Source organism: Triturus cristatus, chromosome 10 (genome assembly GCF_964204655.1).
Source record: "Triturus cristatus chromosome 10, aTriCri1.1, whole genome shotgun sequence".
NCBI lineage: Eukaryota > Metazoa > Chordata > Amphibia > Caudata > Salamandridae > Triturus > Triturus cristatus.
The window spans coordinates 344,337,243-344,354,384 of record NC_140593.1 but is presented as its reverse complement, the minus strand read 5'-3'; the positions used below and the strand labels follow the sequence as shown (position 1 = coordinate 344,354,384).

The 17,142-nt window shown below is 45.3% G+C and overlaps 1 protein-coding gene across 1 annotated transcript in view; it reads right to left on the bottom strand.

The window, feature by feature from the left end:
• The window catches only part of LANCL2 (LanC like glutathione S-transferase 2), a 293,571-nt gene extending 280,367 nt beyond the window's left edge, over positions 1 to 13,204 (bottom strand). Inside the window, exon 1 of the mRNA XM_085631554.1 lies at positions 12,539 to 13,204. Coding sequence (XP_085487680.1) covers positions 12,539 to 12,730 — 192 coding nt within the window. The 5' untranslated portion in view covers positions 12,731 to 13,204. The remainder of the gene's footprint in view (positions 1 to 12,538) is intronic.
• Between the last annotated feature and the right edge of the window lie 3,938 nt (positions 13,205 to 17,142).

The following is a 17,142-nucleotide window of genomic DNA, read 5'->3' as shown; positions in this document are numbered from 1 at the left end:
TGTAACCTCTGCCCCTTACAAGTGTAGATCTCACTGAGCCCTTCTGCCGGTATTGTGTTGGACAGCTGGTTACAATTTGATCAGTTGAGCCCCTTATGTGTAGCCTTTAAACAGAAACACAGCAAAGCCCGCTTTTGTATTCGCCAGATAACTAGGAAAACCAGATATACACGAGGCGCGAGCAGCAACCAGAGTCACAGAGGTAGAGAGACCAGCCTTGGCTCCGCCGGTTATGAATAACTTAACATCCACGTACCTACCAAACATGAATGTGTCCTTCTATAATGGATGTGGTATACATGTAAAGTGCTCCAATACCTACGGATTGAGTTTGCGCTTAATAAAAAAAACTAAAAAATAAATACAAACACCTAACAGATCTGTTCCAGGTCAGGCAGTGGTGTCATGGTTCGCCCGACCCTTGTGAAGACAGAGCAGCCGTCCCTGAAAATCAGCAGGGCAAGGGCGAGGATGTGGTCTGTCGGCTAAACTGCCAACTTTGGTGCTGGAAACCAGAGTTTGATCCCCGAGGTCGCATCAACATCCTGTGATTCTGGGCAAATCACTTAATCTCCCCGTGCCTGATGTGTAATGTAAATACGGTGCTCGTGTAAAGCGCTCCAATAAACTTCGGGTCGAGTTCGTGCTATATATATATGCAAAAAAAAAACAAGTGCAAAGGCAAGTAACAGTACAAGGACATGTCGCCAGCTAGTCACATGCACTCATAACCACACCTACAGGCGACGCAACAGCACAGTGAACCCATCCGCCCAACACCGGACATTTTGCAACTTGCTTTTATATGGTGTACGCATAATTATACATTTGCCACACTTGCCTCATACCATCATCTCCTGCATATTTTTCCTTTTCTCGCATAATTTAGCCAACCCTGCCAGTTATACTATAATAAAGTAAACAAACTAAACAGTTCACAGAACTTACCCCAGTAAAACAAGCATCTTCAAATAGGTCGTGTCTCCAATGAATGTCGCTGATTTGCCTTCTTTGAAAATGTTCAGTGCTGCACGTTTAAATAGAGCATTGGATGCACGAAAAATATCACTAATAGCACTAAGTAAACAAAGTAATTGCTAAAAATGTCCTAAAACATGCCGCCCTAATTATCGCTTGCCATGCAGCTTTTATGACTAATGAAGGCGTGGCGGTGGCGCCAGTAATACGCCTTCTCCCGATCACAACACAGAAAGTGAGAATGATCACAGCATGAGACCCTACAGTAATCATTAGCACAGCATGTCGACAGCCGCCCCAGGCTGCTGGAGCACTCAATTATAATTAATGCGCAGCACGTCTTCCGGAGACGAGCACTCAACTGGAATTAACACGCACAAGCTGTTTCACTGTGAAGCGCGTTCACAGACCAGAATCGGCTCGTGCCCAGACCAGAATCGGCGCAGCACATCTTCCGGAGACGAGCACTCAACTGGAATTAACGCGCACAAGCTGTTGCACTGTGAAGCGCGTTCACAGACCAGAATCGGCTCGTGCCCAGACCAGAATCGGCTCGTGCCCAGGTCTGTCTCCCTTGGGAGTAAACACGTCAATAATAGTCTCGTTGGCGGCAGCGCTTCGCGCTGCAACGCCAGCGAGACCTAAAAAAGGCTCAAGATCCACTCCGGAAAACTATAGAATGATTGCGCTCCTAGATGTGGACGGGAAGTGCTATGCTAGCATTCCCTAGCAAGAGCTGACGGCTTGGGTTGAAAAGTGCAAATTGATCCCTTACACGCAAACAGGGTTCCAAAAGGGTTCACACGTTGAAGACAACTTGATTTGCATCTCCCACTTAAATTGAAACAACACTGGCTAGAAAAGGCAGGGCCCTGTACCTTGCTTACATTGACTTCCAAACTGCCTTTGACAGTGTTTCCCGCCAGCGATTATCGATGAAACAAAAAAATTGGGGCATCGATAACGCATTATTAACATCACTGATTGACCTATATTCAGACACCTGGGTTATGATCAGAGTTACGACCACCTGTTCTACCACCAAAATAATTCACACTAATAAGGGCTTAAAGCAAGGTTGCCTATTGGCCCCAATGCTTTTTAACTTGTATCTGGCTGATTTGCCGGAATGGTTAGCTATAGCACGAGCATTTCCCCCCGAAATAGCTGAAACCAAAATCCAATCAATCCAATATGCGAACGACATGATATTGCTCGACCAAACCCAGATTGGTCAGCAGCAGCTGCTAACGGTATTATCTCTATACTGCAGAGACAACAATCTAAAACTGAATACAGCAAAAACAAAGGCAATGATAATATCGCGACAATTAAAAGAGAAGGGTGCATGGAACATCGAAGGCAAACCCATTGAGATTGTGACTACCTATAAGTATTTGGGTGTGTGGATGGACCACATGGGACGGACCGCTGCCCATGTTACTGCAATGCAAGGTACAGCTCAATCTTTGGAAGGCATCTTTTGTAGAGCAAGGAAAGCCATTTGCTCCCCTGACCTCACTCCCTTTATCCGATTAATGGGGGCAAAATTTCAACCATCATTCGCCCATGGAGCAATAGCCTTCAAAGATAAGATGACTACATGGCTGGATAGAACGCAGTCAGCCTGTTTTCGTAAAGTCTTTTTCTTGCCGACTGCCACTGCCCATGCTCAAATTCGGAGAGAATTCAATTTTTCTTCCCAAAAATGGATCCTGAAGGCGCGATTTATTGCATACTGTTTAAAGGCCAAGCAAGCTCGGGAAAACACCTTGAAACGACACATCTGGACAATGATAAATACCCAAGGGTCCACATGGTGTGAATATCTAGCCCACTGTGTTGAGGTACTGGATACAAAGGAAATATGGTCAGCCTCAATATCCACACCACTGGCCTCAAGACTTTTAACAAAACAGGCGAAGTTACTGTCTTCCGACTGTGATATGCAAGCATTAAAAAACTTAAAGCATGGAAGCTGGGCCTCGACCTCTATGTCAATGTGTCCTTACCATATTACCTGTCCTCTCCTTTAAAACCAATGCTGAAGCGACAACTAATGAGGTTGCGGTTTGGTCTGATCCCACTGTTGGCATACAAGTACGGGCAAGGGTATAAAGAGTCTGTTGTTACCAAGTGCCGAGCTTGCGGAGCAGCGGAGGAATCACTAACTCACATATTGTGCATTTGCCTGAAATTGAATCTGAGAATATACTGTCTCCGTCCAATCTGGCGTATTTTAAATATTCGAACATGTCACGCCGCCTTAATGGAGTGCATAAAAGGTGAATCGGCGCAACAGGCGGTCCGATTCCTAAAATATTTGATGGCAATAAGGGCCTTTCTGGACTCCCCTACCATATAGAACTCTAACTTGTAAAGCCGCGCTATGTTAAGTACTCCTTTTAAGGTTTTTATGCTTATAGTAACCAAAACGGGGTTTCCATTTTCTTAACTTCTGCATAATTGATTGAATCCACCTGTCTTTTTATCTTGTAGAATAAGGGAACACTATATTATACTGTTTATTTATATGTGCTCTTATTGCAATGGTTTTAATTAATCGTGCAATAAAAATTATCTATCTATCTATTGTGGGATGTAGGGTAGATGAGGCGTTATTTGCATGCAATCGTGTTTGGTACAGTCGGGTCCCACAATGCCCTGTCATTTCAGGTGCTTCTCGTTGCTCAAAGGGGTATAATTTGGGATATTTATATGTTTCCCTCCTCTTCATTGCTTGCTTTTGCTCGCAAGAAAGTGACACTCAGTCGTTGACGGTCACTCATAATTACACTGAAATTATGAAAATGTCACACATAAGCCATCTGAAACCTTGGCAGCTATACTTTGTCAGTCCTGAAACTGTTACCCGCCACATCATAAGCATTGTCATACATGGTTATGTTTTAGAACAGGAAAGTGGGAAATTTTAAAAAACAATCAGGGAATGCATTTTCCCTACTGACTTCAATTGAAGCAGATGCAATTTTAAGTGGGAGACATGAAAAAATAAAGCCATTTTTGCTTTAAAAGTCAGGGGTCTCCTGCCTGAATCGGGTCTGTTGGCATGTTTGCATCTTGACTGAAGGTCCCTCCCGTAGCTAAATAAGAAAACTTACGTTACTTTCGGGTGAATACTCGACGTTTCAGAGCATGCAACAGGGGTGCATCACAGTCCTGCCATGCGCCACGTATCAGGCATTAGACTAACGCATTCTAGTGCTGGTGTCCGCATCACCGCATTAGAATGCATTAGTCACACTTATAGAGCTCCCTGATAAGCTCTGTGATTCAGGAGGTGGTTCAAAAACAGCCTTGCGTTCATCGCTTAATCTGTGCTTTGCCACTCTGTCTTGGAAGCAATTTAGCCTTCTGGTGGGCCTGGGAGACTCATGGTGACCCGGTAAAGTGAGACACATTCTTCCAATCCTGTGTCTCAAAAACAAATAATGTCCTTCTGTCAGCCCCGGTCGGCCTCTCTGAAACACATATGTGGTTGCTGGGTCATCCGGCATGGGCGAGGCAGCTAAACAGTGAACATTGAATGGGGGAGTATTTCCTCTGGTCTTTGGCTGGTGCGTGAGGCCGCAGAGCATGCAATAGCTATTGCAATGTGACAGTGAGACACTCCTGAGCGAGGAGAGCTGCCTGTGACTCTCCCTCCGCTCAAGGACAAAGCTTTGAACTGCTGATGCAAGATGTGTTTCAGCTCACAAGAAAGCAAGCCGACCGCTAACAAAGAGGCTAGCCTGGAAGTCATGCTTCTCAGGCACTTGTGGACTGTCAGCAGTCAGGTGAATTACGCACTGTGTTCATCCACAATAAAGGGTGGTGGGTGACAACCTTTTTTTATGATTTATTTATTTATTTTTGCAGAGTTTTATATAGCGCAAACTTTACCCGAATCGGGTATCAGAGCGCTTTACATAACTCCAGTTACGTAACATGAGGACACACATTCATTTTTTTAGGTCTCGGCTGTCGAAAGCAGCGCATGCGCTGCTCTCTGCATTCGAGAGCTTCTTTGAATCAATACAGATTCCAAAGCTCTCGGAGGCTGAGTTGAAGCCCCGCCCATCTTCCTCATTGGCTGGCTTCATCTTGCATGCAAAATGCTGGCTTCTTATTGTAAGGGAGGCTTCTTAGTCCCTCCTTGTTGCCGCCTTGTCTCCTTTTGGCCACGCCCACCGGGATTTGATCTTTTACCGGCAGCGTGACACTCTTTTCTTCATTACTCCCTACCGCACTTTTGTTTTTCTCATTCAGCTTTGGCAAAGTCAGACGCGTGTTTACTTTCGCATCGCGCTTTCGCGATGCAAAAGTAAATACGTGGCTGACTTTGCGGTACCACGCTTGTTTTAATGTGTCTTGCTTTTTTTTTTCTTTGAGGCAAGCGCGTTTCAGTTTCGCGCGAGACAATGTTTCAGTTAACTTTGTTCCAGCTGGTGCCGACTGCGTTTCCAGGCACGGAATAATTTTATGGAGCTTGAAGGCAAACGCATTATATTGGGAGCGAGCGCATGCAGCGCTGCTCGTGCCTGGGGAGTGTTTCCCAGAATGGAGCGGGAGCCCACCCCCCATGTTTTTGCCTCCAGGAGGTGAGCAGCAAGGACAGGCACCGCGAGTTGACGGGCCACTCCAGACATTCTACTGGCACCATTGGGGTGTCTGGGGGAGGAGTGCCTTGGTCCAGGGGCGTCTCTATGTAGAGATCGTGCTGCACTGTGTGTTTCTCTGTCCGCGGGAGAGCCGGAAGTCAGGCAAGCCCGCGTAACCGGGGATGGAGTTTCCCCAGCAGAACAGAAGCCAGGCTGAAGTCGCGTGGCAAGACAGACGCTGCCGAGCCAACTTCAGGCGGGAGCCCACCCCGTGCTGCGGTGTCCGGAGGTGGCCCAGAGGGACTGTGGGACCAACGGAGTCTTTGTCCCGTGATCCCTGAATCCGGAAGGACAGATGCGAGGCCGCAGTGCAGTTACCTTGGCCATCGGTAGACCACACAACAGCCTTTCTGAATGGGGGCGAGTCCAGCCACTGCTTTCACAGGGGCGAGGGGGGGACCGAGTAATGTGGTGATGCTGTTTCTGCTAGAGGCGAACAATTGTACTTTTTGTTAGCCTTTTCTATGTTACTGGGAGGTGTATGAGTGGCTGCGCTTAATGCAAACACGCCGATTCTAGGTATAGCCCTCGGTCACTTCCTTGCATATTAGACACAAGTCATTTTCAGCCATGCCTACAAATTGCAGAACAGGCTCAGTAACCTGGAGTAATTTCTTCCTTAAGCAGCAGTGACTGGGTCACCGCTACCTCGTGTAACTATTCCAGTGTAAACCATCACATGTCTTTTAATGTATGTTTATTTATTGGTCATGCTCTCTATTACGCGAGTGTTTAAGGATTGCATTATGCTTTGGGTGCGATGGGCGTCGCAGCATTCATTGCACATTTCTTTTTTTGTTCTTTATTCTTAAATGATAAATACATCCCCCTCGTTCCCAAGTATATTAGTTAGATGTAGGTAGCTATTGGCTTCCAGTGCCAGGATTTGTATAGCACTGTAAACTGTGACCGTCTCACTTTTTTCTAGAGCGAGTCCCATACTTTACTCACTTTATTGTTCTGAAAGATGTATTCTTTTTTTCTGCACTGCAAAATCTACTTATCACTTTATAGAAAAGGGTCATAGATAGTGTACAAAAACGTGGGTCTCTTTCCTTGAAATCGCCATTCACCCCCTCCCATCATGTTCTTGTTCTTTTGCTGGAACGCCAGTTGTGTCCTTGACCACTGAGTTTTAACAAGCATTAAAAATGCAATAGGTCTCACCTTTTATAAGTTAAAGCCATCTGCTGTGCTATACAATACTATTAGCAAAGCAAATGGCTTTAACTTAATCAAAGGTGAGACCTATTGCATTTTCAATGCTTGTTTTGAGAAGGCACGGGGAGATTAAGTGATTTGCCCAGAATCACAGGCTCATTGCCGAGACTCGAACCCAGTTCCCCAGATCCGAGTTGGACCGCCCTATCCGTTAGGCCAACTCCTTAGTTTTTACTTGTTTATCTTTTGTGGAACACAAATCTTCGGTGCTGTATTCCTAAGGTTGCACTCAGTATATTGGACTTGTTCCTGTGTTTGTTTGGTAAACTTGTAATTTTAATAATGGCAGGTGAAACCTGAGAAAAGAAACTCCGTGTCAAGAGCATGGCACTTATACAGTGTTACCGAACACTCTACACCAGGCAGTGTCAAGCATTAGAAAATGCGGATTTCCATTTCTGATTTAAAAATAAGTTTTACTTTACAGAATATTTAGTAGAGGCTTTTCAAAGAAGGTTGGGATTTCTGAACTTCTTGGAGGAATAATATCTTTTTGAAGTGCAGTTCGGTAGAGCACCATACGGTGCATAGTATTTTGACGGCACTTTATAATAAACACTCTATTTCATAAGTTATGTAAGGGCCCCTAAGAGGTAGGATATGAGAGCACACTATGTTTAATTAGCTGCTGATGTGAGTAAAATTCTGAGCGAGTAGTATAGGGCAGCGTACATTTAGGGGATCTACGCATTAGCAGAGTCAGCAATGGATATGAAAATATCAGAGGCATCCGAGATCAGAGTAAGCATTGCTAAGGCTTTGTGCACAGCGCAAAGTATAATAAGGCAAACTCAGGGTATAAACGTGTGGCACCTGAGTGGTGGAAGCATTTATCTACCTATGTTGTATTAAGGTCAATAAACTATATGGGGATTGCCTTATCAGCGGTAATAGGCATAGTCACATCTGTCCAATTGAACTGTTGGAAGGTGTCCAACACCTGGTACACACATCTAACTTTATAAAGTAAACATTCTGTACTTCTTACATAAATGAGAAATCTTTCATGCATGGTTAAAACCTCAGAACTAAATACAGCTAGATCAATGAGAGGCCGAATCATCATACTGCTATTAGATTTGCCAGTATTGGGGTGCACAAACATTCTATCAAGAAAGGAGGCAGTACTTAATTTGACTTGCATCGGAATGCGACAAACAACGTTTGGTTGCGTGACACTCTACCCTTTCTAGTGAGGCTTTTCATGTACCAAAAGGACCCTATGGGTGTTTGTATACTTGTTATTTGAGAGCTCCAGCGCACTTATTGCACCTCTATCTGAAGCAAGGAGTAGCAGACCCTAGGATACCATCTGCCCTTCACTTTTGTGTGAAAACACTGCCCCAACTCCTTGCCTGGGCTCTGGATGTCAGGGCTGTCTACAAAGCTACGTGGGTTATCACTCTGTGCTGCAGGTTCTCTTAAAGGGCACCTATAGTTTGACAGCAGTTAATGGGATGTCAGAGGACTGACCAATTCATTGGAGATATGTACCGCTGCCCCAGAGCATGGCAGCAGTGTATGTGTTTGTGAGAAAACTGGAGGTGGTGCAAGCTGTCGTAATTCACAGGATTTCACTATTCAGAATAATGAGCCCCCCCAGAGATAACGTGGAGGTTCGCCAGGACTATGAAGGCAGGGTGGATGGGGCGTCATGAGCTTTGAGGTTCCAGGAAAGGGGGATCTGGAGAAGAGAGTATCTAAAGCAGGGGTACGCACAAACTTTCTCTTGGGGGCCAAATTTACAGTGTGGTTTGTGGCCGAGGGCCGCACCTTGGGGGCGGGGTCATTGGGGGAGGGGGCGGGGCTAGAGCAACAAAAAAAACTGTGACCATGAGGTGGAACACAGGTCCCTGCAGTGGACGCCTTCGTCCACTGAGCCACCGGACCCGGCATACACATATCTCTCTCGCTCTCCCTCTCACTATCTCCCTCCCTCCCTCCCTCCTCCGTCTCCCTTCTTCCTCCGTCTCCCTCCCTCCTCCGTCTCTCTCCGTCCTCCATCTCCCTCCCTCCTCCATCTCCCTCCCTCTCCCCCCGTCTCCCTCCCTCTCCCTCCATCTCCCTCCCTCCTCCGTCTCCCTCCCTCCTCCGTCTCCCTCCCTCTATATCTCTCTCCCTCCCTCTCTGTCTCTTTCCCTCCCTCCCTGTCTCTCTCCCTCCCTCTGTCTCTCTCCCTCCCACTACGTCTCCCTCTGTCTCCCTCTCTCTGTCTCCCCCTCTCTCACACCCTGCTGTTCTCTTGTCATTCTTTGTCACCTCTCCCCTCCCCCCCTTCCGCTTGTGTGGCAGCTGAGGCAGCTTCCCTTCCAAGGCACACACACAGCCCCACCGAGTACTTCACAGGTCTCTAAGAGACCATTTGCATGATAACGAGGCTTTGTTGTATTTCACCTCTTAGCGCCCCAGCAGCTCCACTCGGACTATTGCTTGAATTGCCCGGCCCCCACAGAGCAGAGTCTGTTTGCTGACACTGTTAAAAAAACAAAAAACACCGGTACGATGTCTGCAAGGTCCGTGGGCCGCCAAGAAAGGCTTGCCGGGCCGCTGGCGGCCTGCGGACCGTACTATGAGTACCCCTGATCTAAAGGGTTCTCTGAAATGTACAAGACATAGAGGTAGGCGAGCCAACGAAAGCACGTGCAAGATGACTGGCTCTGGCTCATGCTGAAGCCCACTTGAATCTTTGAACCCCATATCCCTGCTGCAAAGAACATAAACCACACGTTTTCGCAGAACTGTGTATTTTATGAGGATAGCTGTGAGATACTGCTTTCCTCACACAGATTGCATCCGTTTTGTTTATTTGTAGAACTTCTGTCAAGCACACTGCACCTGGCGCTCACCTGAGGGGTGGAGGGTGCTTTGCTTAATTAACATGGGTTTAAAACTAACTGGCAGTGGGGCTGAATTCTTTGTGTGCCCAATTGTCATGCAACAATAACAAGCCAGCTTCTGTCAGTCACTGACCCTGTGGGAAGCCCTTCCCGAGGGGCTTGTTTACAGCTCACTCTCGGAGCTGTGGAGTCTGGAACCATGATAGCCAGTTGACTTACAGGGGATGCCCTGGGGGCTGCAGTGTTCTTCCTTCTCACCGTGGCATGCACAGGTTAGGAACACCTGGCTCTACATACATGTGAAGGCAGCCCCTGCACGTGTTGCATATTTGAAAAGTAACAAAACGTTTAGGTTGTCAGCTCATTAAGCAGACCTCGGTTCCGATCCCAGCTCCCACGATTGTCATTGTGGGAGCCTGGGTGAATCACGTCACCGCTCTTTCTGCAGTTCATGAATACAAAATGAAGTAATTGTACAAGAAATTACATTATTACGTTTATTTTTCCACCTAGCCTAGTTTTCAGGAGTAGATCTTGGTGCATGGTCCTGTCATGACTCTCTCCTTCCAAGTTTTTTCCCCCACATACGCCAAAGTATTTGGCATGTCCCGATAACGGGAAACAGGAGCAATGGAATACAAGCATTGGCATAGCCAATAGGTCTCGCCTTTGGGACCTTATAAGTGTTTAGCCATGCAACACTTGATGTTGTTGCACCAAGGATATTGTGCTGGATAACTAAACACTTGTACGGTCCCAAAGGCGAGACCTATTGGCTATGCCAATGCTTGTTTTAACTTGTTTCTGCTATTTGTACAGCGCTCCGATACCCGGACGGGTTCATGTTCATGCTATATAAAACTCCTAAATAAATAAATAGGAGATGTAAGCAAAGAATTTTGCAAACTGAATTCCTGTACATTTTTATTTCACAAAAAGTCTCTGGACCTGTGTGTTTTACAATGTACTGCTTGCAACAAGATTCTCATAAATTACTAGAGCGCATAAAACCCAATTTTCCCCATCTTAAAAAACTGTATTTTTTTCAATATATTTCTTTGAGTACAAAAGTACAATCATAAAACAAAACCCTAAATTGCGTTCTGTTCTTTGACATCTAACCATATCGTGCCTTCCAAAACGATTCTGCGAGCAGGATGGCTCAGTGTGTTAATTGAAGTGCTCGCTGCTGAGCAGTGGAGCCGCCCCATAACATATAATCTTGACTGCGAGCCTGTGAAAGGGGAGGCGACAAGGAGAACATGGGGAGAGAAAGATATCAGAGGAGAAAATATGAGAGAAGGAGAGCTCATGAGACCTAGACCGAAAGGGATTATAGAGAGAGAACAGACTGAGATTAGGTTAGATGAAAATGAGATGAGAGGACAAAATGGCGGAGGAAAAAGAAAGATAAAAAAAAGAAGGTGCGAGAGCAAGTGTGGTGAAGAGAACAGAAGGAGGTAAAGATGGAAAGTAGTGGAAATAATGAAGGTGAACACAGAAAGACGCAAAAAAGAGAGGGTTACCAGAATACGGAAATGAGAAAAGAAAGGAGGGCTATAAATGGAGCGAAGACGAGAACATGTGAGGATAAAGAAGAAAAACAAGCGAAGACGAGAACACGTGAGGAGAAAGAAGACAAGCATTGGCCGCGCGGCCGTGAAAGTGACACGGCCCGCGAAAGTGAAAGTGGTCGCGATCAAAGATAGATGGCAGCTGCGCGCGAGCACGCTCGCGTGAACGCAAGCGCTAGGCCACCAAAAGCCTGTGGCAGCACTTTGAAAACCCACACACTAAATTTCTCGCAGAGCAGCTGGCTCAGAGAGACCTAAAAATGTTAAAATAACTCTGGTGAATAATGAAGGGCAAGATCAGTGTTTAGTCTGGTGACATTTTTCACAAAAGAACATGAATCACCCATACTTGCAAAACTGTATTTTATGAGGGTGAGCTGTGTGTTACGGCTTTTCACTAGGTAAGTGCCCTTCCATTGTTGGTGCTTTGCAGAAGTTTAAGATCTTCTTAGAGTTTCTCGTTGCTCAGATTGGTGTAATTTCTGATATTCATTAGTTTCCCTCGTTTTAACTGCTTCATTTTGCTCGTGAGAAAGTGTATCTCATAGTCGTTGAATGTCATTCATAATTACACTGAAATTATGAAAATGTAACACATAAACAAGCTGAAACCTTGGCAGCTATGGCATCAAAAGACAACTGGGAATGTTGCTGAAAATGCTGAGAACACACCATCGTCTTTCACCGTTTTTATCATTTTGTGGGTTGGGCTTGCTTTTGGCTTTTTACCTCGGGAGTTCTGCTTGTTTTCAAAGTAAAAATTTGCTTCTTTCATCATATTTTAAACTGGCACATTTACCTTGCCTATGCAGGGTGCTACAGTTGGTGACTTGATTTAGTTTAGTGTGCGCCTGTTGTGTTCCCACAATACACTGCGTGCCTTTTCTGTTTACTGTGCTCTTTTCAACTATAGGCCCAGGGCGCTGTTCCCACGCCGACTGTGTTTTTTGGTATGTTTTACTCCCAACATTTTCTTCTCCCTCTTATTCTTAAATCCTCTCTCCCTAGAGGAGTTCGGTTTGTTTCCTGTCCACCACCCTGGTGGCTCTCCATGCTACCCCTCCCCCATCCGCCCTACAGGGCTGCTGCTCCGTCACCCTTGCCCCCACTTTAGTCTTATTATATTGCTGCTTGGTTCAGCTCCCCCCGCCGCCCGGTCCCGCCCTCCAAACCTTCCGGGGCTCGGCCACCTCCCCTCCGTCCCCCAGTCTGCCTGCTGTGCTGAAGTTTCTCGGCCCCCACGCCCTGTGCCGAGCGCTTTGTTTACCTTTCCGTCTTTGTCGAAGGGGATGTCCTGGTCTCCAGCCGACAGGTCCTGCTCCGGGCCTCCCTCCTCGGGGTCCAGTGGCGCAGAGCAGAGGGTCTCGTAGTCCGGGTAGGGATTGTTGAAGGAACGCTCTTCCATCTCGGACTCGCCCCCGAACTGCAGCTTCAGCCTCTTGGACATGTTCTCTCCCATCACACGGGGAGCCGGCGGGGACAAAATAAGAAACGCGCTGCCAGCACGGCGGGGAAGAATCAATGAGCCTCCCCGCACTGGACCGATGTGATGGCTAGGGGACGCGGGACTCTATTGAAAGACATTAAAAACCAAATTTTCAAGGGTAGACTGCTTAAAAGCAATCTACAAGGGGCTTAGCACTGGACTGAAACCACTGCAGACTCTTGTGACTTCCAACACCGACCGATATTAACCAAGCGCGACACAAAAACGGCACTAGAAATATCACAGTTGCTTGGGCAAAATGCTAGGTATGTGTAAAATACTTAACGTGTCCCTTTCGGAATACGTAACACAACTAGCGCATTGTGCTTTTTAAATACAAAATAGCGCTTTTTCTCGTCAGTGCCGTTTCTGATCTGAGCGTCGTTCCCAAGCTGCATACGATGTCTGCTCGATCCTGCCACGGAATGCTAATCTCTTGCAATGCTTCTTTGTATACTATAAATCACAGAGTAACGGCAATAATGCAATGGACGTTATTTATTGGAAAGCAACAGGGGAACATTCATGAGCATCACTGTGCTTTATGAGATGATGCACACAAAATGATATTAAATGTACATAGGGTCCGATTTTTTTTTCTCTCCCACCGACATTAATTTAAAAATATACCCCACTGAACCATACCTCCTGTCAAAGGCAAACCTGATCACAGTGGAAGCACCAATCAGCAAGTACCCCCAAGGCCAAACACCAGAGAGAATGAACGATTCATGTCATGAAACCTACAGTGACAACGCAGCACTTCCCCCACCCACTGTCACCCTAGCAGAGTCTGCAACGGCACAGCAGCCATCAATACCGACAACGTCTAAAGCGCATTTCCACTTCCTTTGATTAGCAGCTCCTGATACATATACCAGTGCCTGCTGGGCAGCAACTAGCAGAGACCACAGCATTCTTTGCCCCCTAAGACTAACCGAATGCTGTCTGTGAACGCTTCGCTGCCCCCTTCCTTCTTAATAAGTAATGGGTAAAAAAAACAAAATATATTTTCTTATCGCAACTGGCGTATTAAGCACTTACTGCCTGCAGTCCTCACCAGATCCACACGTATCTATCAATATTCTGTTAACCCACCGTCCTTTCAACCCAATTATTCCTGGAGAGGTTTTTATCCCTTCTATGAACTGGAGAAAAAAACAATTCCTTGCACGAAAACAAGTCCCTCTAAAACCATTGCTTCTTTTAAGGGCTGTCGAAGCATGCACTTGCTTTTCTACCTGTAATATAGTTCATTTTCCAGTGTGTAAATCCCAGAATAGTCTCTGTTCGTTTCCTGACACTGCCTTGCGATTGAATATATAAAATGGGTGAGCTGTTGATGAGCGCTGCAGCAATACTGGCGTCCTTACAGTCAACTGAGCTGCTGGTGTTGGCCAGATATAAATCACTCTCATGCACTCAGGCTCACGGAGAAGCACCAATACTAGAAAGAAGCTGCTCATAGGAACAGATGGGGATCTTTTTATTCATCCTCTTTATTTAGACTGAGGCTGTTTACGTGCACTGTTGTAGAATAGAACACATCAACTAATAGTCGGTGACTGAAAAGTGTGGTTATTTTTAAGGTTTCCAAAAATGACTATAGTGTGAAATAATGCTATGTGGCCTCTGACCTTCATGAAGCCACAGAAAAACGAGGAAAGTCAGACCAGTGGCATCCTAGGGTTAATGTTATTGTGGAATTGTATTGCACCCCAAAATTAGATCACCCAATATTTTACCCTGGGCGGTTCTGCTTCAACACCCTTGATCTTGCGATAGGAGACATCACCCTCCTCAACACCATGCCAACATAAAATTAGTAGAGTAACAAGTAACTGGGTCCACTCAAAACCTGTACTTAGCTAAGATGGAAACAAAGAGTTTTATTACAACAGAATAAAAAAATGCTATCAGTACATAATCAAAAATCAGAATAATTTTAAGTACTAAGAGAACAGCAAAATCATTAGAGAATGTACAGAGTCCCTAGAGCATGGGTACTCGCAAACATTTGCCAAGGGGCCACAAAGTACGGTCTGTGTTGTGACGAGGGCCGCACTGATGCCAGCAGGGTGGCGGTAGGGGGTCTGAGTGGTTCAGGGAGTGTGTGAGGAGGTCTAAAAAATGTTTAATAAACGGAAAAGCATTTATTTGCAGGTTAACAAATGCTTGTCCATTTATTTAATTTTTTTTTCTAAATGTTAGTGCTCAGAAACTAAACAGCAGCTCGTGCTGCTGTTCACCAGGGGGGCCCCATGTAAGGGTTAAGAGGGCCGCAAGCGGACCACGGGCCATACTTTGAGTAACACTGCCCTAGAGGAACTAAGGGGCATATCAACAACAACCGGCGATAATTATCGCTCAGCGCTCTTAGCGTGAGGATAATTATCGCCGGCTAGCGTGAATTTTTATCGCTGAGATAGCGTGCTATTAGCAACGCTTATCTCAATAGCGATAAAAATCCTCACGCTAAGTGGCTAACGTGAGATTATCGCTGGCAACCCAGCGATAATCACACGTTACCTTGTTGATAGGGACAGGCAAACTTAGCCATGATATCCTCCTTACATAGGATATCATGGCTAAGTCTGAAAATTAGCAGACGTAAAAAAGCAGCGTTAACCGCGGTTAGCGCTGCTTTTTTTGTCTCTAACAGGGTTAGCGACATTCTTGATAATAGGAGAAATGTCGCTTAGCGACATTTCTCCTATTATTTTACTCTGGAACGCCCCCTTTGCATCTCATTAGAGATGCAAAGGGAAGCGTAGAATAAAAGGGTGCTAACATGCAAATTTGCGTGTTAGCACCCTGTTGTTGATAGGGCGCTAGTTTTATCTCTCCTTTTTTGGCTTTTAAAGCCAAAAAAGCAGAGATAAAGCCCTTGTTGATATGCCCCCAAGAAAGTCTCTCAGAATCACAAGGAACACTGACAGCATCTCTAGTAGCAAAGGAAAGTCTAGTAAATCGAGCAAAGTCTCGGGAGGAACAGAAAAAGTTTCTGGCTCGCCCCCCAAATATCAGGGGGTTTTGTACACATTTGAAGCATACAGAATAAGAAAAAATTACTGTCTCAGCATGGCATGATTACACCTAGCATATTAACCAGTTACAAATAAAAATATGGTAAATTCTAATACAAAATTACTAGCCTCTCCCTTCTATTTACGACTTGAACACAATTGTTACACACACTAGTGAGTTCTGTCAGGTGCACAGCGGAACTACATTGAAAGCGTCCTTGAATGCTCAGCAACATTCGGGACGTGAAGAAAGCTCTATTCATAATACACTCTCTCTAAGGGAAATAACTAGCTACATTTGTTACAGTCCATTGTGCTCTGCAAAGACTGGAGAGGGATGACATGCAGGGGGACAATGATTGGGAGGACGAATGAGCAGGAGCAGTTAAACAGTACATCAGAAACAGCATCCATATGAATAACAAGCACTCTAAATGCAATAGTTCTTGCATTTTCTTGAGTTCGAGCTATTAGCATTCAAAATGACAATGTCTTCTACTCATGTGTTATGGAGTGTATGTATGTGGTGTGTAGTTAAATTATGTGGGTTAGGTTGGAATTGTTAGTTGTGGAAATATGTGGCGTGGAATTATGTAGTGTGGAATGGATTTTTGTAGTGGATTTATGTGGCATGGTGTACAGTGGAAATATCTGGATAGTAATTTGTGGTATTGAGTGTACTGAAATTATGTGGAGTGGGATTAAGTGTTATCAAGTGTAATTATGTGGAATGGTATTTTGTGTTGTGGAGTGGCATGTAGTATAGTTTAATTATGCGGTGTGCTGGTGAACTTTGTGGTATGATGTGGAATTCTGTGGTGTGCATTGCATGTGTATGGTGTGCTGTGTAATTGTGTTGTTGAGTTGAATTAAGTGGTTTGGTGTCAAATGTTGTGGTTTGGATTGTAAATATGTGGAGATGAATTGTGTGGTGTGGAACTGTGTGGATAGCTTTGCCTTTTTGGTGATGACAAAAAACAAATAGGTAGGCGCTAAGCTCCAGATTTGTGTCTTTAGGTGTTAAAAAACAAAAAGACAAGTTTATGCTATCTAATTGCATCTTGTGTTATGCTTTTTTATGCTGTTACTGTACCTTATCTGCCCTATTTTATGTTATGTCGTAGTGAGGTAATTTCTTTCAGTTCTGTGGCATGGATGCACCTACATCTAAAACTCGTATGTTTGATGCTATTCACATTTGCTAGGCCCGCGCATTCCCTTGCTTATAATGTATAGAACTTGGTAGCTGCGTTGCAGCATGGCAACCATGTGAAGAACTCTACTACTTCAGCCAAGACGGTCCAGAGAAAGACACAGCTGGCAGATACCTATGATGTAAACACATGCAGCATCCTCGAG